Below are 18,662 nucleotides of genomic sequence, written 5' to 3' on the forward strand. Positions count from 1 at the left end.
GGTTAAGACTCAACGTTCATATTTTACCTAAAATGCACGTTTAAATGAAATTGGTGGTTTTCGTTTTTCAAAACAATATTTTAATCAAATTAATTGTAAAATATTATTATGTTGTTTAAAATATCAAGATATTATTATTTTATTACTTTTAAAATTAACTCGAGTAAATCGGGATCATCCCGACAAAATAAAAAATGATAACATGACAGAATATTATGTCAATTAAGTATATATTATATCTATATACATAAATCAAAATATTTGTTAAAAAATATTTTTTATTTTCAAACAAAACAATCATTATCAATATAACGCATCTGTAACGTAAATGGCGTATTGGTACATCTACGTTATTATTGAATTGGACTATTAATTCATTTTTTTGCGTGGTTTTGTTAAATTATAAAAACGAATATAGGCTTAATTGTTAGTGTTATTCAAAAACTTGGTAAATATGTAATTTATGAACTATTATTAATGCCCATTAAGTTGTGAATAGTGTTATTGTCAATATGAATTAAATTCACATATCGTACAGGTACAATTTGTGAAAATAAACCATAACACTATCAATATACTATATATTATGTCTTTTCTCAAATAATAATAATTTTTTTTTTTAGGAAAACACCTAGCCTAATTAAATTTCCATCTCAAACTTTCGAACAATTACAAATTTTTTTTCAAGTTTTTGTTTAATATCTAGTGTATATATATAAAATCATTTGTGGTTCGAAAAACATCATTGTAATTGAGTCAAAGACGGTTGGTAAATTTGTTTAATATATTAGGTACTTAGTTTATACATTAATTGATTTTCATGACATCACCTGAATAGTATGTAACAAATATTTCATGTTTTCCATCGTACCCATTGATTATTAATGCCATCAATATTATGTAAAATATAAATAATCATTTAATATTTAATGTGATTAAAACGGCCACCGGTAATAGGTATTTATGATTTTATGAAACTTAATTATTATTGATCTCATTATCATAATAATATCTGATCTAATATCTGATGTTAGCTCTAAAACATAATCGTCAGGGTGATTTATCGTCTACTACACAGTATTGTATAATAGATAATTTAATCATTATAGGTATGTCAGCTATTAACTAGGATACCCAATTTATTTTTGAAAATATAACGTTGTTAATGAAGATCACAGATATTCAGAGATACTTTTAACAATCAAACAACAAATGATGATGTTGTAACTTTTGGTGTACAATATACATAGTACATAATATTATACGTAAATACATTTATTTTTTATTTGAAAATGATTAATATGGTTATGTGATAATACGATTTTTTTTCGATCGTTGGACACTTTACACTGTACAGTATACATATTATTATTTATTATGTATGATAATAAACAATATTTAATGTATTATGCTCAGACAAAAGTACAAAAACAATTAACAATGGTAATAACCAACCAATATAATATGTTATAATATGTTATTCATTGTCAATATTACGCATTACTATGTACTTATAATATTATGATTCGATAATTTATTATGAGCACAAATATTTTGATCATTGATCACATTAGGAGTGGCTTCTTACAAAAATATAAGATTATTATCACATTGTAGTTTTTGATAGTATTCGGTGTAGAAAAAAACAGATATATATAGTAGATATCTATACTATTTTAATCGGACGAACGCGCGTGAGATTAGCCTTGCCACGGTTAAACGATATTTAATCATTCAATTTACGTCCAACTAACCTATTTAATTGGTCCGATGAAAATAATATGTCTTACACTTAATTGAACTTGATAATTATGGTGAAATTAAATTGTAATCCAATTAGTATTCAATACGGATCAAATGGTCAAGTGTGTAATATTGCATGCAACGTGTAATACACCACGCGTCGACCGAAAACGCAACGACAGTGCATCGGTATATTTACAATACACGCGTACGACGTACGAAAGTAACGATATTTTTGATGCTTATGAAAATGTTAACTATCATCACTATTGGGTATAATAGGTATGATTTATGAAAAATAAATCCTTTTACGCCACGCCATTGGTTATAAAAAATATTATAATATGTACCTCATGGCTCATACGTGAGCTAAATTCTATTTTACGATGCTTTCAGTTCTTCTAAAACTTTTTTTCGGTGGTTATCAAAATAATATAACAATATACATAGATACTATATGTATATATATTATATACGTATAATATTTTTCGAAAACGATGACGTTCCGGGGTTATCTATACCCATTTGATTGTATATATATATATATATATATCATAGCATCAAACGTTTCAGACATAATATTATCGTGTATACTAATATACTATTGTATATTATGACATCGAGTATCGACACAACGTATTGTTTGTCAATATAATAGTACCTACTGTGAATACTCGTGTGTTTTCGTATAAACGAGCATTAATCATTTATGGTTTACCACAGTAAAATACGGTTATATTTTACCAGTGCGATGTATTGTATGTTCGCAGGTATAGAACCTATGCATTTGTTATGATATGGTACTAACAGTCTCACACCATGGTATATTATATAATAAATTAATTATAGGTACCTATTGTGGTAGTACTGCAGTTTGATCTATAAACCATTGTAAAGAAAATGTTATTTAGTTAATTACATTTTTTATTCCCCACCCTCGACTTTAATTAATTATTAAAATTTTCAGTGTTGACAATTTCCGTTATTTCAGCCGTTGGTACCTTTTCAAAAATATCCACGGAAATAACATAATATGTTATACGACTTGTACGAATAACAATATATCTAGGTACCGTATAATATAAATTATATTTTTATTTTAAAAATCCTAAAAGAAAGTGCAGGAATCATGTTTTTAACATTTTTAAATTTTACACCTAAGTAGCTAACTAACATCTAACTAATAAGTATTAAATGTGTGTTTTTATATGTTTTCAGTTTTGCATAATAAAATGCTTCTTATAATTGATTATTTATTTTATATGCCAAATAATTATTGCATTTGTAGGTACGAGAAGTTGTTTTTCACAATTTACAATATTAGAGAAATTATTTGATAATACTTTTCTGGAGTTCCAACGAGTGTCGTTTATCCTAATTTAATTTACGGACAATGTGCTGGTACATCAAAATATGTTGGAATAATTATAATATAATACGTTATACATATTTGACATTCTTTGGAAATATTATGCGGCAGCGGGCTGCAGTACAATATCTATTGCGAATAAAAGCATATATCACTTAAAATGCAATCACGTGCATGTTATATTGATAATATGTCAACTTTCCAAAATCTGAATAACTCAAATTCAACTTTTTACATTAGCATCGAGATAGTAATAACATGTTGTTCAGGCGGTTTGTGTAGGTGTAGGTACCTACCTTTGCGTTTGTATTAGAATACAGTTTAATATGATTATATTATGTGCGTTGCACTGTTTCGATTACTTACGACATTTTTCGGTAGTTGATGTCCAATATCTGTTAACTCGTTTGAATCTAAAACCAAAATCAAGTCGCAAAGATGAAAAACAAACTATGCGATGACACATGCATGTTTTATACATTTCACTTAACATATTATTATTATTTTAAAGTAAGCGTCACAAAGTTAAAATGTACACGGATTTATATATTATAATATGCATGCATACTGTATAAAATAAAATATTTTTTACATAGAACTTCTACACAGTTGCGATGTACTTATATATTTTATAATAATTTAAGCACTATGTAAAATAAGGAATATAACATTTACCGCCAGGGGGAAGAATCAGGATCGAACAGAGTAGATAAAACAACGATGAACGAGTGCCGACCATAATTATTACTTTTATTGTGATTCGAACTGATCGTATAGAACGCTTATTGCTGACTGCAGTACGAAAAATAAAAAAATGTTTGACGAAGATCAAAAATTGTTTACTGTTCTTATCTATAAATGACTGCACACACATACACACTGACGCTTGTACACTTGTACACGGTATTATTACTCTCGAGTGGCACATTAAGGAAAAAATAATAATAATAATAATAATAATAAATGTTAAAATTATTACACAGTGCCTGTCCCAGATAACAGCCGACTTCTTATCTGCGCGCAATTAAACCGTACGATCAATTAAAAACAAAAGAAACAATACGCGTCCGCACACGCACACCGCCGCAAACAATATAATATAATAATATACAATAATATAATATACTTGAACGTGGATTGTCAAGAAAAAGCTATTAAAATCAATCGTGGTTTCTGACGAAGTACAATATAATATTAATATATATAACAATAATAATATCAATGCGCGATTGCCGATTACGATATTTTCCGCCGTTCATCGAATGGGTACGCGAGGTGTGAGCTTCACCATGCTCGCCCATTGGCCATCGCACAAGTCCTCAAAGGTCATGTCTTCGACGGGCTTGCCACCCAGATCCCTGGGACCACGGCAAGTCGGGTTCGAGTCCCACACTTTCTGCCGGTTCGCCCGCAGCCATCTGCAGAAAGACACGTCGAAGAACGCAACAACAAACAAAAATAAACGCATTTTGAATAAAACACAATATTATTAAGTTCCATCGTTGTAATATTATTATAAAATGATTATTTTTTAAATTCACGATACCATTACACAAAATTCGTCAATTTAAAGTGTTATATATAATATACAGGATGATTATTTTATCAAACAATACTCAATATTTCAAAAAGTGTAAATTGTTTTGAAAATATTTTTTATCTTTATAATTTTTTATGTTTTTACTTTTTTGAATGATAACTTAGGGTTTTAATTTTATATTCCAAAGCAGAATATTTTTCTTAGTATTTTCATACATGAACATCGAATTTGGGGCGAGTAGTTTATGAGTTATAAGTATTTAAAGTGTAGACAAGTGGAGTGGAGTGGTTGGGGTTCCCGGCGAAATGTTTGTCCACTTCACCGCTCATCAAACTTTTAAAACTCATAAACTACTCACCACAAATTCGATTTTCGTGTATCAAAATACCAAGAAAAATATTCTGCTTTGGAATATAAAATCAATACCCTATGTTGTAATTCAAAAAAGTAAAAAACATAAAAAAATTATAATGATAAAAAATATAATTTTTAATTGTTTTATAAGTGACTTGAAATTATGTAAAAAAATATTTTCAAAAAACACTTTTTGAAATAATGAGTGTTATTTGATAAAAGAATCACCCAGTATATATATATTTTTTAACGGACCCAGCTAGGTGTACAATATTGTAACACCAAGCTGCGGCTAAAACTAAAAAAACACTAAATCGTTTTATGGTTTTATAGTATACGTATGCCTATGACCTACCTATGACGAACAACGTATTATTATATTATTATGTCGCACACATTACGCGTATTGGTAATATTGGTATATATATATACATAATATATCATACGCATTGTAATCTTAAAAAAATTGAACACCAAACAGCTGCTGGTTCGTCATACTGTTAAAAATATATAGGTACCTACTCTACGTTTGACAGTAAAATTATTTTATCAATTCGATAAAATAAAGTGAACGCAGATTATTGTGCTCTATTTTTAAAATTTCTTTCGTGTAATCTGGAACGGTAGTAGCGCGGCTTGTAGAGATTTTTTTCATTTTCTAGTGAATAACTACAAATTATAATCAAACCTTGTGCGGTGTCACTTGTCGCGTCGAATAACTGTTGTATTGAATCATACTATAATTATTTAAAAGTTTCCGATTTGTGCATTAAAAATTGTTAATTTTTGTTCGCTAACAATATTATTCGAAACACTTAAAAGAACCGTATGTATGAACTATTATATTATGGATATCGAATTAATGAATTAATGCGTTCGTAATGGAAGAAGAATATATACGTCAATCCGATTTGGCTATGCTATGCGTAATTCTGCGGTGTTTAACTAAAACGAACTAAAACGACAAACAATTAAATAAAATCTAATCAAATTGTCGATATAATTACCTAGCCAAGTATAATATTGTGCAATCGCAATGCCACGGGTTCTTTGAGAGTTTCAGAGATTCCAACTTTGGTAGGTGATCAAAACAATCGTTTGGTAGAAATTGGAATTTATTGCTGTCGATGTGTCTGAAAATAAAAACATTGTCATTTTACTTTTTTTCAGTTATTTTTCGTACTATTTAAACGACATACTTGGGGTCTATAAGAAATTACGACTGGGTGTTTATATAGTAATTTATTTATTCGTTTGGTATAATTGTATCAGTAGACATAATATACATTTATTTATATTTTGAATTGCATAAAAAGTTTTGAAAATAATAAATAGCTTGTCTGAACAATGTCGAGTATATAGTGCCATATCGACTTGAGATAACGTGAAATATGTCTAAAATTCCACTCAAAAGCTATCGATATGCCTTTCATTAATTATTACCACATTCCAAGGACATTGAATCACTTTTTAGTTTTTATTATTATTAAAAACTCAGTTATCTAGTAGCAAACGATGATTAATCGATTGGTCAATTAATACAACGCACATGTGTTTACTTAATTTTAAAAATGTTCATTTTATAGACACTCAATTTATTATACGGTAATAATATTAGGTACAGTATGTTAAAAGGGGAGTTATTTGCATCTGCTGTATAGTGGATTCGAGTGTAACTCGTCATTCAGTAAATCACTGTAATGGATAACGTGTTAGATGGTATTGAAATCAATGATAATCAATCATTGTAGACGAAAAACGATTCTAAGCGAAGGAAGCAGGTGGGTCAGCATAATTTGTGTATTTGATATATTATATATATAACCAAAGATAGTTTATGTTTTACTATAGTATATTTTGTATTAATACTTTTAGTATTAATAATTTTTCGATTCGGTAGGTTGAGCTAATCGTTGATAAAAACATAGCATATAAAGTATATAATAATTTGTACTTATAAATTCTATGAGACAATAGTGAAATTCCATAGAATAAGTTTGCAGTATAAATAGTTTAAATTCAGTCTAAATATTTGAACATTTCACCGTGCAACATTTTAACAATGTCATGAGCAATATTTGAAGTCCTTTTGATTAATATTTTTTGAATCATAACAAAATAACTAAAATTGTTTAAAGTAAACTGGTTATTTTACCATAATGTATTTTGTGAGCTATTTATACTTATTATTTTTAAGCGTAGTCATAATTAATATTATAGTAATATGTATTCAATAATTGCGAATTATGATAATAATTTATTAATACAAATTTGAAATTATTGTTCAAATAATATTTTCTTCTCTATTCCCGTAATACATATCACTAAATACAAATTTAAATTATGTACCGCTTGATGCTGAAATTTGTAAATAATTAACAATTATTTAATGATTTGATTGTATTTATAAACATTAAAAAAAAATTAGTAATAATGTTATAGGCATTAGAATTTCAATTATATTATACGTGTTAAATAATATGATGATATAAATTAAGGATAATGCAATTTAATTGTTTAATTAATTTAGTGTTATTTTTTCCAACTATTTATAAATATAGGGAACTTAATGTTTCAGAAGCTAAGCGGATTTAAGTGATTACGCAATAGTCCATCGGGGTTTGTGTAATAACTACTATGACAATTACCTACCTAAATTATATTTTAATATTATAGATAAACCGAATAATTTATATTATAACAGAAGCATAACCTTACATACGTATACTTTTGTTGTAGGTATTACGTTATTACAAACATAATATTATTGTTGTATGATTTTACAGTTATGTAATGCAAACACGGAAAAACTTACAACTTTCTGAGATTCATCAACGGTTCAAAAAGTTTGTCACCGATAACCTTTAGCACATTGTTGTTGAGAAACAGCGACGAGAGATTTTTCAAACCGTAAAAGCTGTTGACGTCCAACTGTTGGATGTTGTTTGAGAAGAGGTAAAGTTTTTCGAGCGACGCCAAATTCTTAAACGTCCGTTCCGGTATGAACTCCAAGTAATTTTGACCGAGATGTAGTTCGTTCAAGGCTACCAAGTCAGTGAACTCGTTGCCGTTAAGCTATATGTTGTGCGTAAACAGTTTAATAATATAATGTCACAAACAGAAACGAAAAGTCGTGGGTATATGATAATATTGTTGTTTCTGTCACAAGAATTATAATAATAACAATAAATAGTTACGATAATATTATGATATCACTTTTCGCTCACTAAATTTATCCAGTTTTCGGTCAGGTCCAGATACACCAATCTACGCATGTTGTTGAACAGCCCGGGACGAATAAACGATATGCGGTTGTTCCTCAACGACAAGACTTCCAAGTACTCGACGTCGTCAAACACCCCTAAAAACAACCTCGTAATAACGCCATCGTGATTTCATATTAAAGTATTATGTCGCTTGCACGCCTAACCTTAAGGCTATTGCAATAGATTTCGCATTTACCCAACGGCAGCTGTTGCAGTTGATTTTCTTGCAATTTCAACCTCTTGAGCGACGAAACGCCTCGGAATATGTCGGACGATATCTCCAACAACGAGTTCGCCGACAAGTCGAGGTCTTCCAGTAGGCTGAGGTCTTTGAATATCGACTTCGGAAAGACTTCGATCTTGTTGCCGTACAGATGCAATAGCACCAAGTTTTTCGTCGATTGGAATAACGTTTCCGGCAGTTGTTTTATATGGTTCATCGACATGTCTCTGTGGGTACATAAAATATGGTTCAAAAGGTTTAAACACGTATACCTACTGCGCACCTATCTTAATTATAAAGCGTGACGTAGATTCGCGTGTACAAAGTAACATACGACTTAATACATCCCATACCAATATTAGAACATCGTCAGGTAGATACATATAATATATATCGAAGGATTAGCGCAACATTTGGAATGGTAAAAATTCACTGTCTGTACAGATTAAACTTTGCAATTTTTAAATAGTATAGGTAAATATAATTCCAATACAATTGACATAATTTACCATACCAAATCTCTCTGTTATATGGGAATATTAGAATATATCGTCAGGTATGTATATATACTGCTTATGTCAAAACATTAACACAGACTTTGGGAATGAGAAATAATCACTATCCAATGTCCATATAGATTAATATACTTTGAAGGTTGTAATTACTGCAAGTACAAACATTTCCAACACAATTTACATAATTTACCATGTTAAAAAAAACACTATGAATCATTAAAAAATAAGCATGTTGACGGCTGAATCACGATTTAAAACGTATGACCAGCTTGGTAAATCGAAGAAAATATTTTTGTAGTTCATAACCGTACACAGCATTCAGTGAAGTTTTGGTAACTTTAAAGCATTATAATTCATGATACAGGTATGCGTCATGGTGATGGTTTGCAAAATATAAATTTATTATCATAATAAAAATAACATACCTATACCTAATAAATAATAATTTCCATCAAAAATATAAAAGTTGATTATAATATGCAATAATATACGTTGCATTAAATTTCAATAATGTTTTTATTTCTTTAATACATTCACAATTAAATAGTGTCAACTCTGCGGAATTTTTGATGTGATAAAATAATATTTTATTAATGAAATATTATAAGACATTCAAACAAAATCACACATCGTTGGCTGTGTCGTATGAGGCCGAGTAGATCAATAGACCGACACATAAATCGTATTAGTGAACAATGAGCATTGAGCACAAGACGAAAAAAAAATTAAATAATATTAATTTAGTATAATAGCACCAGATGAATGTTTATCAATGCGTTAGCTTCGACTGAAACAGATGCACAAAAACAGTGCCCAATAAATAATACATTATAATATTTCGTTAATGAACACCGAAATATGCTGATGTAGTCGAGACATGTTATTAAAATCGGAAGACCGAAAAATAACTAAATATGCATAATTAATATTATTATAATCTAAGAACGTTTCAATCCTAATACTTAATTAACTGTTTACAACTTATTCACACGGAACTCAGCTATCTTCTTGACTACCGAAACGAATATCCCCAAAGTCCTGTTAATAAGCAGCGCCATTATAATACGTTATTATTACTAACTTAATTCAAACAAAACTATGAATTATTCACAGGAAATGTACACGTCCATCTTTAACGTTCGACGATACGTAGTCATCTTATACGATTATTACATCTAAGTATACTCATACAATTTGTTAGTAATTTATTCAAACAGACACAAGTATTTACCTAATAATAATTATTATGTATTTATTATCGTCACGTATTATCGCGATGGAGTTAGTAAATATTTTAAATTTTTACTTATTAAACTCAATAATAATTATGCAAAGTAGAATCTCAATAACTTATAATTAAAACAGGGAACATTGATGAATATTAATTATTAAAAGTGTGAAATCATAGTTGTAAGTATCTATTATTCTTCATCGAGTAATAAATTGGAGCAAGAAATGTAATGTTTTCGACTTATTAATAATGCTTTGATTATATTTTCAAAGCAAGACTAAAAATAAAATAATAATATATTCTTTTCTATATATTATGATGAAAGTCGACACACGCAAGAACTATAATTGATTCACATTCACAATGTGCACTGTATAATTTTACATCCAGAGAAAATTGTAATATAGCTGCAATTTGAAAGTTTAAAATTCGTTGAAAAAAAAATTGTTTACTATCGTAATGATTTTTTATCACGGTTAAACAGCAGTAGGTATTATATATATTTGACACCCTTCAAACTGCCTTCACTGCCTACGCGTTATATTACAGTTTTTTTTTTAATGTATAAAGTTAATATGTGGTGTAGCTGCAAATGTAACGATTTATGCAAAAAACCAATTATATAACGATAAACATAGAACTGGTTTAAAAATTTAAATCGGCCTTTCTCTAATCGTTCATTCACTTTTTTCATCATAAATTTTTTTTCTAGCAGCAGCAGATTTGCCGACTTTTTATTATCTACCGAATATATATAGTGTGTACCTATATATCAACGTGTGCATAGTGTTATTAAAAAGTAATTTGTGTGTCAGAAAAAAATGACTGAACAATAATTAATCAGTGAATTAATAATGCTCGACGACGATGTAATGTTTTCAAGCAAAACCAGCGAATACTGGAGTACTATTACTTAGTAGTTAGTTCTATTGTTAATCCACTTTAGTCTTACTCAACTGCTTGGTCTCATCGAAATAAAAATTGGTAAGGTATTAATTACCTATATTATATACATTTCTCGCATGTAAGAACAAATACCAAACGGCAAACACACATAGACTGTGCTTAATGAGAGACTGATATTATTTAATTAGAGAATATAAAAATTCAAACCATTATAATAATAGTACGAAGAGCGAAGTATAGAAAGTCAAACGTATTTTAATTGAAATGGTGTCACAATAAATAATATGTTGTCAGGAAGTAATAATGTATAAAGTATTAATAAATATGCATACATAAAACAGTTACCTGTAACACCGTACAATTAAAATATGAGTTCAATTACTACTATGAATATATTTACTCACGTAATCGATATATTTTATGGAATAGGTCGTATTGAATTATTTATTAAAAAGTGGGGGCATGAAAAAAAATTATGTAATTTGAAACACCAGAACTGTAATTCTTATAAATTTCTGAACTAGGTAGGTATATTTTTTTAAAATTATATTCTCATACAGTTTGTCGTTTATAATTTAGTCGATTACAGATCAGCTATCTAGCTGTGTCTTGATAATACTATTATCTATCTGACAATTTTTAGATCAATTATATTGAAATTATGTAATAACTCAATACAACAATTTGCATATTACCTGCGAATCATAATAAATTATTAGTATTATTATTATTATTATTACTAAAAAGTTTCAAGGAAATAAACCTATATAACAGGGGTGGCCAGCGAGAAGAGACTTGCGAGCCACCAAATATATTAATAAAAATTGAAGAGCCAAGATGTAAAAAAAAAAAAGAAAAGGTCATATTATTGTATATTATGTGACCTTTTTTTTTTTTTTGGCTAATGTTACGTTAAGATGCGAGCCGCAAAAGTCTATGACGCGAGCTGCGGTTTGGCCACCCCTGCTATATAATATTATCTGGGGTAAAAAAAAATTATGCATTTTATGTGTTTCTTACACGCAAGTCATATTATAATATAATACACATAATACGGGTTGAATATTACATAGTTATTACTAACAATAACATTAGAAAAAACTCACAATATCTGTATTTTTGTGTTTCTTTTGAACAACAATGGCACTTCGATCAAGCGATTCCGATGAAACCTCCTAAAACGTACAAATACGATTTATTATTTTTATACTATTATAATTGACAATGGACACACAATTGTGTTAAATCATATTGTATTTTATAATATAATATGTATATAAAATTATGTTACAATTTCGTGAGGTTTTCCAGCGTGTTGAAAATTGCTGTGGGCACAAAGTCGATGTCGTTGTCCGTCAAGTCCCTAAAACGTACACGTGTGCAAGTTATTTAGCATAACGCTCGGGCGCAATACGCGCGTATTACTGTGGTACCTAAATATAAGGGAATTCCACTTACAGTTCTGTTAGGTTAGTCAGTCCCTTAAACGTGTCTTTGTGCAGGGACACTATACTGTTGGTGCTCAGGTCACTGAAAAATCAAAAACGTTGGTGGGTGTAAAAAAAATTAAACACCATCGCATGAGACAGTGAATTTTTTAAAGCTATACTGAAAAAAATCTCAAAATATATTGTACGTGATATTATGATGTACACTTGAAAATCGATCGTGATTGATACATTTAACCGTAAAGGACGGCCAGAAATAAAAATTGAATGTTTTTTGTCCGTGCGACTGTAATAGTTGAATATATTTATTTTTTTCATTATGGTTAAGGCTTAAACTACAAAGGTCATTGGCCTGTGGTACTGTAGGGGAGGGTACTATAGATTTGCTTACACGTGTGTGTTAGTTTTGGCAGAACTTTTGATTTGGGCACACGTTGGTATCTGCCATGCCCGGGTGGGGGATGGCAGCACTTGTTCCCCGGACACCGTGACTTGCCTGAAGAAAAATGCCGCCCGAAGCCAAGGATTGAACCAGCGACGGCGCGCGAAGCAACCGACGCCTTAGACCACTCGGCCACTCCGTCCCCCAGTTGAATATTTATTTATTTCCAATGTATTGTTATTTATTTAGCTAATAATAGAGAGTGTAAAACGATGATAAATGATTATCTGAGTAAAATTTGTATCATATTATAAATAAACGTAATACCTACCTATATCGGTACCTATATTTTAAAGTAGGTAGGTAGGTACCTAACTCATAACATTAATATGATAAATTATCGTCTAGTACTCTTATTATTACTCATATGCAGGACTCCGCGCCGTCCGAATAATATCGAATAAATAAACAACACAATATTATTATTATGATAAAATGTAAAGAGGTCAATAGAAACTACTTCTAATGAGGAATAAACATTTCTCAATCGTTCGTTTATTTATTTAATTTTTTTTCAGTACGGATTGAGGCGTGTATGAAGTGTTTGATCCAAATGTTACATATTTTTTAGATCACGAGCGCGATTTTTTTCACTGTGCATACACATTTTGAGAGTTTTAAACTGTTGCACAATTATTATTCGACGATGTCAACAATGGAAAATGGTTAGACTTAACACGATTTTTTACGTTGTGCGCAGCCCAATGTGGTTTGAAAATAAAAACTGTAATTAACATTGATAATAATATCATAGTTTTTACAACAACAGCACCAGCGGAGCATAATCTTTTTTTTCTTTCTTCTGGGGCTTAATACGCGTATGTCGGACCTGCCTATCTGACTATCTAGTAATAATTTCACATTTTCCACATATACATAATACTATAATAGTCGCCTAGTCAGTGACCTCGTTCGACGAATTATTGTTGTTTAATGTGTTTTTAAACGTTCCGCCGTGTCGAAAAAAAGTGCGAATTTGCCACGAACGTTACGAAACGATCGTCCGATATGATTTAATAAATATTAGTATCGGCACATGATGATAAACAGAATATATATTATTTTATGTCGAATGCGGCGGGGAAGGGGATTTGTTTATAACGCTATGTTTTATCTCCTAGTCCATCGATTGCCGTGTTATTATAATAATATAATATTGAAATGTAACACGAGTTGAACGACATTCTCGTAATATTTACATTGCGCTGACGTCGTACGGCAGCGTTTGGCCCGGTGGAATTTCTTCAAAGTCCTTTCTCCAACAGCTCACCGAATGAGTTTCAGTCCTGCACTTGCACGGTCCGTGATTGCAGCGCTTCCACCGGGACACTCCGGACGTGATTGTCCACACTGAAACGATAATATTATTATGGATTGTCGTCAATATTCGTTGAACGTCTTAACCTAAAAGAACTGCCATGCATATCGGCGGTTGTGTGTCCGACGACGACATATATATTGTATACTTATATTATATTACACATTTTCAGCAGACACATACACAGCGATGACCATAGTTATGCAGGCTGATTTCCCCATCGTGTCCACCCGCCTCTTTTTCATTTAATAATGAATTTATTATTCAAATATTTGAATTTTTTGAATTTTCAAGACGTACACTAAAATAAAACTATATTTTTGAATACGCATTGATTTTTTAGTATAATATCAGAAGTTTCTCGTGGCAATACAAACGTATGCTTTTCAAACGAGTCTCTTCCACTTTTTTACTGTAAGTTAATATTGTTATGCGTTGATAGTTTATCTATTTATAAAAATTTGAACGATTAGTTACTACGAATTATTACAATTTTTATACTACAGCATAATAGACATTAAAAACGGTTTTACAAAAATATAATATGGATGTAATATTTAATCAAGTACATACTTATATCATGCTCAAACAATTTTTACGAATAATAAAATATTAATATATTATAAAATGATTAACTTTAAATTCCACATATTTTTACACCCAAAATCTTGGACTATTATAGTATCCTTATTGCGTTATAATGTTTAATAAATTGGGAAAGATTATTCGTGCGAATTTCAATTAAGAAACATCAAAATTCCCAAAAAAATTATCCACTAATTTTTTTACCGCAAAAAGTGTGGTTATAATATTAAAAAAAAACAAAAGTATTTATCGCTACATAAAACTCCTTACAAGTTAAATAATAATTGAAGATATGGTATTATATATTATGTAATCGAGATGATCAGATTATATCATAGGTTATATTTTATTATGACGCGATGTGTAATATATTTATAATCCCACAAGAAAATACTAATTATATTCTATATTTGTATGTAATATTATCTATATTGATTATAAAAATAGTGAACGAAAAGGTTCAATTTTCTCAGTGAGAAAACAGTAGTTTATATAAAATAAACGTAAACGAAGACTTGCCCGTTATGTTAAAAACAATTACCGATTAACTAGGTACTTTATCGAGTATGATTATCATTGTTATTTTTCGTTAAATTTCTGAAGTTTTTAACGCGTTTTTGGTTTTTCATACTATCTTCGACTTAATATTATTATAATATTATGTTCACACAAAATAACAAAATATAAAACTTCCGTGCATGTACGTATACCAAAATTTTGATGCGATCGCCAGCAATATATTCTTTACTTAGAATAATAAAATTACCGGTACCTACACATAATATGATAATGATAACCGCGTCTTTCGGTGGTCACCGGCCATTATCTGCAGGTCGATTTGCAAATCTATTGCACCACGAATGCATTATGTACGTAGTGGATCCATTTAACACTTAAGACACTCATTATTTCAGAAAAACTGAAGTTTTTGAAAATAATTTTTTGAACTAATTTAGGTCGTTACAAAAATGTATTTTTTAATATTTTTATTACTATATATAATTTCTTAAAGCTTTAACTATTTTGAATGACAACATACATATTTTTTTATACAATGCAATTATAAAATAATAACGACGAAAAATAGTAAAATATTATTTTTAACTGCTTAAGTGATTAATAAAAATTATGTTAAAAAAATATTTAAAAAAACGCTAATTTGGTTTTTGAAAATATGATTTTGCTCGTGAAGAAATAGTTTGACATGTCATATGTGACACATGCATTAACTAATGCACACGGGCAAGATTGTCTTGAGTTATATGTATCACATACGACATACTATACGTCTTATAATAATAATATAGGTATATTCACCGGGCTGTTCGACGGACCGGAGTCGCCTGTCCAACCTCTGCAGCCTGGCCTCGAGCAGCGCACCTCTGTCACCGGCCACGCCACCCCTTCCGCCGCCTTCCCCGTCGCCGCGTAGCTTGTCGTTGATCGGCCTCACCGCGTTGGCCAGGTCGTCGCGCATCCTTACGTACGCCTCACAGGCGTTCAACGCGCACACGTCCACCCGGCCCACGGACGTGACGTTTCCACTGACGTCCGCCCACGCTGGGTGGACAAACGGCGGTGGTCCGACCGCTTTGAACAGCGTACCGTTAACCGTGGATGCGGCCGCACAGCACCAGAACAACGTGGCGGGTAGCTGCAGCCAGGCGACCACCAACGCCGTGGTCAACGCTGTGGCCACTCTGCTGGGTCGCGATCGTCTCTCTGCCCTTACTTCGAAAATCCCACGTCTTCCGACCGTCAGTGACATGACGACGATTGCCCGAATTATTGGCTTGTAGGTATTCGGTGGGTCGTGACCTGGTTTTGGATCACACAAACATTAAAATAACTGGGTCGCTATATATTATTTTAAATAGGTACAAGAAGTCACTATAATATGGTGAAAATGTAAATAAGACGAAGAGGGTGCTAAACCCGCACGTGTGTTGTCTCCGTCTTAGACAAGTACCTACAGACATACAATACAGCAAATTTTAGTTTCGCAGTTTCAATTGACTGTAATGACCTTTAAAAATAAAGCAAATTGACCTGCGATCAAACTTAAAGGTAACATAATATCTGCGTTTTAATATAGGTTTTTTACGGTATTTTAAATTCTAGGCAAGTTATAAATATAATATTATGTATAAGATATTACAATTTAAAGATTCTTATCACTCGCTTAGAAATTAAAATATCGTAAGAAACTCATGTGAAAACGCGGATAATGTTTAACGGGTAAGATTGATATGGGCTGCTCTATTATCAAATGTTAAGTACTACAAACAATTGGAACTGCTGAACACACATTTTTCATATCATAATATACGGACAATTCTATATCGTACAAACGGATACAATACACGTGGGTGTGGCGTCGTCTTAATAATACATTATAAATTAATTCATATTCGATCCATTCTTATACACACAATATTATGAAATGTATAGTATTTATCAATCGGCTTTTTGTTTTGTTTCTTTATCCGTCCATGTATGTATCAACTAAAATGGGTCTCGAGTCCAATATGCGGTCGAAAATCACTGATATATAGATCGCTCTAAGTCGCTGCAGCTGCACCACCGTCTCGGATCGCGCTCGTCGTCGGACTGTGCGACCGTTAACCCTGTATTACATGCCATACAAAAAGTCACAAATTATTAAAATTATATTATTAGGAAATAATTTTTACGTCCGTCGCAAAATCCCTTTTGTTTTCGGACCGCAATGGTTCGCCGTCGTTATGGTTTGTCATCACTGCCGTCCGGTCCGTCGCCTTTCGCGCATTGTTTCGACTATTTTTTTTATAATTTTTTTCCCGCAATTTTACCGTATAATTTGTATTATTGTCGTAACAATGTTTACCCGTTGTATTGTTCGTTGCGCACGCCACAGGATGTCCCATTTAAGAATCAACCACGGTCGTTGCCGTCATCCGAATTTCAGTGACGCGATGATATTGTTTAGACGTAGGTATAGTTAGGTCGTTGCGGTAATATTACGGTTTTGTGTTCTTGTGGCCGGTTGGTGCCGGGGAATTATAACTAAAGCTTATAGAGTGGAAGTGTGTGTTTAATATATGTCAATTCTATGCAAAGTTTCGACGGACAATTACTCAAGACGTTCATTTCAATCGGTCGATATATATTTTTTTAATTTATTATCAATTGTTTAGTGTTTTACATAAACTAATTTACTCGATGCAATGATGTTTTTAAAGCTCTCGAGTTGTATAGCTAGGCTGACACTGCAGATAACAAAACACAGTTAATTAATTAATATAACAAACACTTTAATATTTTTTATTGTACCTATTATTATTTATCGTAGTTGCAGTTGAGCCGTTTTTGTTAGCACAAGTTTTCATTTCTTCCAGCGGGTTTATTTGTCGAATTTTAGCAACATCTGACAAATTACTGCAGTTTACATATTTGAGAATATCTAAAATAACATAAATTTTAAACATCAATAGAGGATAAGTAGGAAACTACTCTGTACATCAGGTGTCGAGTGTACCTCGTCATTATTGAGTAAATCAATGTAATTAAACTTGAATTCGTTGATAAATCATTTCATGAAAAAAAAAAACGATTCTCAGTTAAGAGTTAAGACATTTAGTCTATATTATTAAGTATATTTTATGATATATATATTTTATATTTTTTTTGTCATTTTAGGATTTCGACAAAAAATTCCGGCATCTAAGGCCATTAGTTACGGT

General features: G+C 30.8%; 1 protein-coding gene across 1 annotated transcript; it reads right to left on the bottom strand.

Moving 5' to 3' along the window:
- Positions 1 to 3,592: 3,592 nt before the first annotated feature.
- LOC100163755 (carboxypeptidase N subunit 2-like) lies at positions 3,593 to 17,586 on the bottom strand. Its single transcript, XM_016807367.2, has 11 exons — positions 17,373 to 17,586; positions 16,258 to 16,758; positions 14,237 to 14,387; positions 12,606 to 12,677; positions 12,439 to 12,510; positions 12,254 to 12,322; positions 8,469 to 8,722; positions 8,234 to 8,367; positions 7,822 to 8,081; positions 6,014 to 6,139; positions 3,593 to 4,530 (listed from the first exon to the last, which is right to left on the bottom strand). The coding sequence occupies exons 2-11, from the start codon at positions 16,706 to 16,708 to the stop codon at positions 4,368 to 4,370; spliced, it is 1,752 nt and encodes a 583-aa protein (XP_016662856.1). The 5' UTR covers positions 16,709 to 16,758; positions 17,373 to 17,586; the 3' UTR covers positions 3,593 to 4,367.
- Between the last annotated feature and the right edge of the window lie 1,076 nt (positions 17,587 to 18,662).

This window comes from Acyrthosiphon pisum, chromosome A1 (genome assembly GCF_005508785.2).
Source record: "Acyrthosiphon pisum isolate AL4f chromosome A1, pea_aphid_22Mar2018_4r6ur, whole genome shotgun sequence".
Taxonomy (NCBI): Eukaryota; Metazoa; Arthropoda; class Insecta; order Hemiptera; family Aphididae; genus Acyrthosiphon; species Acyrthosiphon pisum.

Bases quoted from the DNA above. Each gene is read 5' to 3' on its own strand.
- LOC100163755 (XM_016807367.2), bottom strand. From the start codon at position 16,708: ATGTCACTGACGGTCGGAAGACGTGGGATTTTCGAAGTAAGGGCAGAG. The intron at 14,388-16,257 runs GTGAATATACCT...TTATCGTTTCAG, and splicing joins CCGGTCCGTCGAACAGCCCG to TGTGGACAATCACGTCCGGA. The intron at 8,368-8,468 runs GTAAATGCGAAA...GGTTGTTTTTAG, and splicing joins ACTGCAACAGCTGCCGTTGG to GGGTGTTTGACGACGTCGAG.